The sequence below is a fragment of the Sceloporus occidentalis genome, unplaced genomic scaffold (genome assembly GCF_023333645.1).
Source record: "Sceloporus occidentalis isolate IW3139 unplaced genomic scaffold, rSceOcc1.0.p SCAF_10, whole genome shotgun sequence".
Classification (NCBI taxonomy): Eukaryota; Metazoa; Chordata; class Lepidosauria; order Squamata; family Phrynosomatidae; genus Sceloporus; species Sceloporus occidentalis.
The window spans coordinates 32,044,352-32,051,241 of NW_028316990.1; the positions used below are offsets into that span (position 1 = coordinate 32,044,352).

Here is a 6,890-nt window from a genome sequence, read left to right on the forward strand (position 1 = left end):
AATGGCTTCTAAACTTTGGCCCTCCAAATGTTTGGGACTTCAGCTCCCAGATTTCCTGACCCTTGGCCAAGCCTGTTAGGGTTTTTGGGAGTTGAAGTCCAAAACATCTGGAGGGCCAGAGTTTGGGAACCAGTGCTTTAAGGTGTATGTAAAAGAGGGAATTGTTAACACCAGGTAACACAAACAGCACCTGCTGCGGTTCCTTGTTCTACAGAACCTGTAAAGGTACAGAAGCCCTATTGGGTTTTCATTCTAGCAACACTACAAAGCGATGATGGTTTAGCTTTTGTCTGAAGACCATCCAAGACTGGATGAAGACAAAGATGGGCAAAGTGTGTAGAAACTGACTGCCAGGAAAAACTAATCAAACTTGAAAGTGGCTTGAAGCCTTTTTTAAAGGTTAAACTGTCCTTAGTTAATAGGAAAATGCTGCAAATGGACGAGACAATAAACAGGTGCATCTTGGTACATGGAACCAACAAAGTTAGGCTATAGGAGTCAAATCCCTGAAATACAGTGTGGCTTCTTCCTGTAGACACTGATTTATGAACTGAAGTTGTCAGGACTGGAGCCAAAGCATTTCAGAAAGTCTGAGGCCTGTTTTAGGCCGGTTACAAACCGGCACTTGGGACGTCCACAGGACGTCCCATTTTAAAAAAGGGGCGTCTCTTCTAGACGCCCCTGGGTCTAATACGGACTCTGTCCGTACAATATGGCGCTGGCCATTCCACACGGCCAGTGCCATCTTTACGTATCGGACGCTGTGCATCCGAACGTGTCGCAGCGCCTGTGACATCGCGAATGCACCCCTGGCGCCTCGCGACGTCACAGAGGCGCTGCAGAAAGAAGCTCCATTTTGGAGCTTCTTTTTTGCTCCGTAAGGGAGCCGCGCGATGTGGCTGCGATGGCTCCCTTACGGAGCAAACGGCGGCGGTGGCAGACCGCCTCAAAGCGGCGGTCTATAACCCGCCACAGACTGCCAAAATAAAGCTGCTTCAAGTCTCTTTGGAGGTATGCTGTTTAAATGATGCATGCACTCTAAGAATCCAGAAGCTGGACCAAAGCTGCACTTCAGTGCTTAGGACTGGATCGTGGCTTTGGCGCGACCTCCGGACTCTTAGGACCCCAGGCATCATTTAAATAGCATACCTCCAAAGAGACTGGAAGCAGCTTTATTCTGGCAGTCTGGAACAGGCCCAAGTGTCATTTCAAACATCTTTCCATTCATCCTAATTAACTGCTGATTTCACCCTCCCTTTTTAAGTGTGAAGTGATCTGTACCTTAGAACATCTTTTCATGGAAGAGAAAAGAAAGAAAAGATCCAATTCTAGGCAAACCTCACCACTTTTGATTCAAGAGAAGATTTTAAAAGGAAAGGGAAAAAAGACTTCTAGTAACAGCTTTGTTTGGGCCCAGACAGAAGGGCTAGTAAAATGGAAAGGGGATTTGGGGTGAGCTGGTTTGATCTTTTCTCAACTGCCAGACAGAAACCACAATGAAACTCATTAGGCCCTTTTTTCCCTTTCCTGTACTTGGCTTCATTAAAATGCTCCCTCAAAAGTGGCTGAATGCATGCCTTCTTCTGGCATCTCAATCAATTTAATTGTAACGCAGGATATAAACAAAAAGTCCTTTTTTATTTTCATGGCTCAAAACTACATCCTTAGTTTTATACTTTTATGTGAAGTGAGTCTCAAGACTGAGCTTCAGTGCATACTGAGATTTTGTGCCTTGTGTAAAGTTGAGAAGATGTTAATCTGAGCTAGGTCATTTGAGGCTTTAGTGGCCAATTAAATGATCAAATTAATATGCAAATGACTTTATATTTAGCCCTCAAACAAGCAGAGAGGCAGAACAAGATAGTCCAAAGAGAAGAGCTGGAATGCTTACTTTGTAACTTCAATTCCTAGAAACCCCCAACCACCAGACCAGTGTTTATGATCCTTGGGGGATTTTGGGAGCTGTAGTTCGAAATGAATTGTCCAAGCTCTGCCAAAGAGGGAGGGGAGGTGTTCAACTGATGTATAGTTTCCAGGGGTAGCCGTGTTCGCCTTACAGCAAAGTACAATAACATCCAAAATCCACAAAACGGCAATATCTTTATTGGACCTCCAAGTTGTCCGAGTGGAGCTTCGAAAGCTTGCATCATGTATTTTGTGCATTATGGTTGGTCCAACAAAGGTATCACTGTTTTGTGGATTTTGGTTGTTATTGTACTTTGATGTATAGTTTATCAGCTGCTATAGCACAGACCAGTGGTGAATTTAGGGGAACAAGCCTCATCACATTAGTCCCCATAGTCACCCCCCTTCCTGGAAGAATAAAACATTTAAAAAGCAGGCTGCTATGTCAATCCATATTAAAATCACTTCCAGACCTTTTCCTCTTCATTAAGAGCGGGTTTTTGTTTGGGTTTTTTTTTTTGCAACCCTAATAGGTCTTAATTGACCATTCAAGACCAAACTATCACCAAATACCTTAGATTATAACACTGATAGTTCTTGACAGTATATTTCTCAGAAAATCCAACCCCTTATTTTCAGTGTATGCTTGAATCCATGTATAAAATTCAGTGTATAAGAAGGGCCAACTGTACATTGTTTTTAATAGCAGCGTCTCAAGTGAAGCATAAGACAAGGCATGCCAATAGGTTCCTGGGAGTGACCTTTGGTTCCTCATCTCTTGCTAAAGCTGATGCCTCTCCATCTCGGATTATTAATTAACTGCCCCGCTCTCCAGAAACGTGTGGCTGCGAAGTGTGCCTGCTCTGCTAGATACTCCCAGAAAGAGAAAATGTCCACCCGGTACCACCAGGCAGCTGCCGACGGCAATCTGGAAGTACTGAAGGAAGCAACCCGAAAAGATCTGAACACTTCGGATACAGACGGGATGACACCCACCCTGCTGGTGGCTTACCACGGCAACCTAGAAGCGCTGGAAATAATTTGCCGTAGAGGGTAAGTACAACTTAGGGGCCAACCTATGTACAGTACTGCCATGCTTTTGTGACCACAAACATTAGCAAGTGGTGACGGAATGAGAAGGTACCATCGGGTAGCATCTTTAGCTTTCTTATCTTAGCATGTATAAGGACAACATAGGCCTGTTACAGACTGCCAAAATAAAGCTGCTTCAGGTCTCTTTGGAGGTATGCTGTTTAAATGATGCATGCATCTTAAGAATCTGAAAGCTGCACCAAAGCTACCCTCCAGTGCTTAGGAATGGAGTGTGGCTTTGGCATGACCTCCGGATTCTTAGGACCCATGCATCATTTAAATAGCATACCTCCAAAGAGACCCGAAGCAGCTTTATTTTGGCAGTCTGTAACAGGCCCTAATTATAGCATCATGAGTCTGCTTTAACTGCCTATAGAATCCAGGGCTTTGCAGTTTAACATTTAGCAATAGCATTTACAGTCGGCCCTTCTTATACACGGATTTTTATACACAGATTCAAGCATCCACGGTTTCCTTATTTATTAGACTTGGTGTTGTTGTTGTTTTATTTGAACGGCATATCCTGCGTAGGTGTGGTTGTTTAATATGCCGTGCTTAATGATATCTCCACAAGCTGTACCGTGACACCAAAAGGCATTATCTTTAGGTTTCAGGCTTTGGTCCTGAAGTTTCACAGTCTAGGATAGTCCAGACCCGGCAACCCTAAATAGAAATATTCCCTTCATCTGACCATTGTACCTGCTGGTCAGTCTGCTGTCTAACTGATGAAGGGCAATTTCAATGTCCCTGTGGCTCTTCTTTCTGATAGCACATCCTGCGTACGCTTGTATCTTGTATAGGACACTTGGCTACCCCAGTATCAATAATTTAATATTAATAATAATATTATTACAACAACTAATAACAATCCTAGTCATCTGGATTCTAAATACATACAAACTGTATTTTGAAATATCATTTTAACGCAGTTGAACAAAGGTCTGTTGTTAGTTAAACTAATTTAACTAGTTATGCATTTGTTAAAGAGAGCCGTTATTAAACTCCCGTTAAGGAGCAAACATCAAATGAATACATTGCTTTGTCTCTAGCTTTTAGGCGTGGCGTGCAGTTTTATATGCCATATTTTATTGACAATAAATGTGACCTTTAAACAGTGCAATTGCTTATCCCTGAAATTGCAGTCATAATCCCGCGTGGCGAAAATGAACACAGCTTCATAGACAAAGCCATGAAAGAAAAATTAACCCTACTTCCTCATTCGGAGGTTATCAGTCTGAACCTGGACTGACGCATCATTTCTGGGTTGAGGGGCTGATGCCAGAGAATGATGGAGTCTCTATTGTTGGACTATGGTGACCCTATGAATGAGAGATCTCCAAGAGTCCCAGTCATCAACCGTTGTGCAGAGGTCTTTCATACTCAAGGGTTGGCTTCTTCTAAATGAACCTCCTGTAATGTGGTCCTCCTCCCTTCCTACTGTCTTCAACTTTGTCAAGCATTATCATCTTTTCCAATGTCGTTCATGATATATCCCAAAGTGTGACAACCCACTTTTTATATATAGATGTACTTAGCATAAGCCAATTGTTTTTATAGCTTAAACTTCCTACTTGTTGTTAGAAAGGCTGTCTTTCCATGCAAGCCAAAGCCAGAGTCTTCCCCTTGGCCAGCATCAAGGCCATCCTCATAATAAAGCAATAAGAAGTAACCAATTAGTGTGTAGCCCCTGGTGAGACCCTGGTTGAATGGTTATGTAAAGTATGTAGCCCTGCACATTGAATTCTCATAGGAAAGGTCTTGGCCCTTCACTTCATTTACAAATGATGCAAAATAAAAATTCTCACACTTTGGTCGAGAAGCTGCCAAGTTTCACAACTTGTTAAAGGCTTTAGAAACAAATCCCCTGCACATTTATTGTAGAGTGACGAGGCTTTGTCACTTCCATAGTGCACCATCTTGTTCTTTTCCTCAAATAGCAAAATAGCTCTGAAATTGGGTAAAAATTCACAAAGTCCTGAGATTGCAAAGCAGACTATGCCAATTTAAAACGAAGAGCGGGGATTCTTGTTTTTATATGCCTTGTTGTGACAACAAATGCGCTTAGCACACAAACACAGGGTCCTGTGTGAAGTCGAAGGCTTTCATGGCCGGCATCTATGGTTTTTTGTGGGTTTATAGCCTGAAAAACCCAGAAAAAACAGAGTCCTGCATTTAGTAAAGAAGCAGAGAGGACTAAATCCTGACTCCTTGTTGTCGATTTTGTTATTCTTCTTTTTAACTGGCATTGGGATTCTATCATTGGGATTTTATCACCTGATCCTATTGCCTGTGTGGTTCCAGCTACTCTATGGGAGTTGAGTCATAGTTTTTATAATCTTTTATGTTTTGTTTTATTTTACAGAGGTGATCCAGATAAGTGTGACATTTGGGGGAACACTCCTCTTCACCATGCAGCTATCAATGGCCACATCCATTGTGTTTCCTTCTTAATCAATATTGGCGCAAATATCTTTGCCCTGGATAATGACATGCGTTCTCCTCTCGATGTGGCCGCCAGCAGAAACCAATACGAATGTGTCAGGATTCTCGACAATGCTGCCACCGAACAGACGATCAAGAACCCCAAACGGGTCTCCAGGCTGAAGGCTCAGGCGCCACAGGATGCTGCGCGACAAATCCGTGAATGTGAAAGACGTCAAGAGAAGCATGAAGATAAAATGAACAGGAACTTCAACAAAGGGTCCATGCATTTACCAAGGGGAACAGCTACAAGGCAAAAGGTGTCCAATTTCTTTGCTTACAGCTCACTAAGCACATTGCCCAAACAGCTGAAAGACACCTTCAAGCTGAGAACAAAAAAGAAAGGGGAGAACGTAGACAATCAAGAAGCCGGAGGCAGCGGACGAGAGGAGGACATCGCAGCTGGCCGAACTGCTGTAATGGATGTATTCAATGAAAACGATGAAGAAGAACTACCTAGTGAATTTAACAGAAAAGCCAGTATTTCCGAAGGCGAGGAAGAAGAAGAGTTAAAATCGAAGTCTATCTTCAATCGTCCAGGTCTTGGCAACATTGTTTTTAGAAGCAACTTTTCCATGGGCAAAAATGCAGACAGCACATCAACGAAGAAAGAAGATGTACGTTTCAAAATACCAAATGGACTGCTTTATGTTGAAGAGCCTGAGGAGGCTGATGATCCAGACGTAGGGAATGATTTTGATGAGTCTTGGGCTGAAGAGGAAATTGGATGGGATGATGGCAAAGTGGAGACCACCCCCCTTGAGGTATTCCTGGCATCACAGAACTTGGATGAACTCCTTCCCGGCTTGATGAGAGAAAACATTGACTTAGAGGCCCTGATGCTTTGTTCGGATGAAGACCTGAGGAACATACAAATGCAGCTGGGTCCAAGGAAGAAAATCCTAAATGCAATCAGCAGGAGAAAACAGGCACTGGAGAGTCCTGGCAAGGCTGGAGATACTCCGTTATAAATACTCCACTATTGCAGACAGTGTTTAAGGCAAATTGCATTGAATCCAGAGGTTGCACTTCAGAGAGAAGATGAATAGTATAATTTTCCCCAAGAAGGATTTAGCTTTCTGGAGCTACCTTAGTAGGAGCAGCTTCAGTAATGAACAATGTTCTGCATGCAGATTCTTTTGCTTATCATCAGACCCATTCACAGGACTTTTTTCCATGAGGAGGCAGCCAACAGGCATTGCCTTAATTATGATGGCAACAGAACAGTTTCACCAGGCAGTGCTGCAGTTGAGAGATACTGGAGGAGCCTTGAAGCAGGTCTACATCCTTGTGAGCCACCCAAGATCTTTAGGCAGGCCACATGTGGCCCCCAGGCCGCATGTTGTGCAGGCCTGTCCTAACCTCTGACATTGCAGGGCCAAAACCTGAGAATGAGGGACTTGTGGTATCAG

General features: G+C 43.2%; 1 protein-coding gene across 1 annotated transcript in view; it reads left to right on the top strand.

Moving 5' to 3' along the window:
• The window catches only part of ANKS4B (ankyrin repeat and sterile alpha motif domain containing 4B), an 8,993-nt gene extending 2,103 nt beyond the window's left edge, over window positions 1-6,890 (top strand). The window contains exons 2-3 of the mRNA XM_089540546.1: window positions 2,741-2,958; window positions 5,360-6,890. Of these exons, the coding sequence (XP_089396672.1) occupies window positions 2,795-2,958; window positions 5,360-6,449 (1,254 nt within the window). The 5' untranslated portion in view covers window positions 2,741-2,794 and the 3' untranslated portion in view covers window positions 6,450-6,890. The remainder of the gene's footprint in view (window positions 1-2,740; window positions 2,959-5,359) is intronic.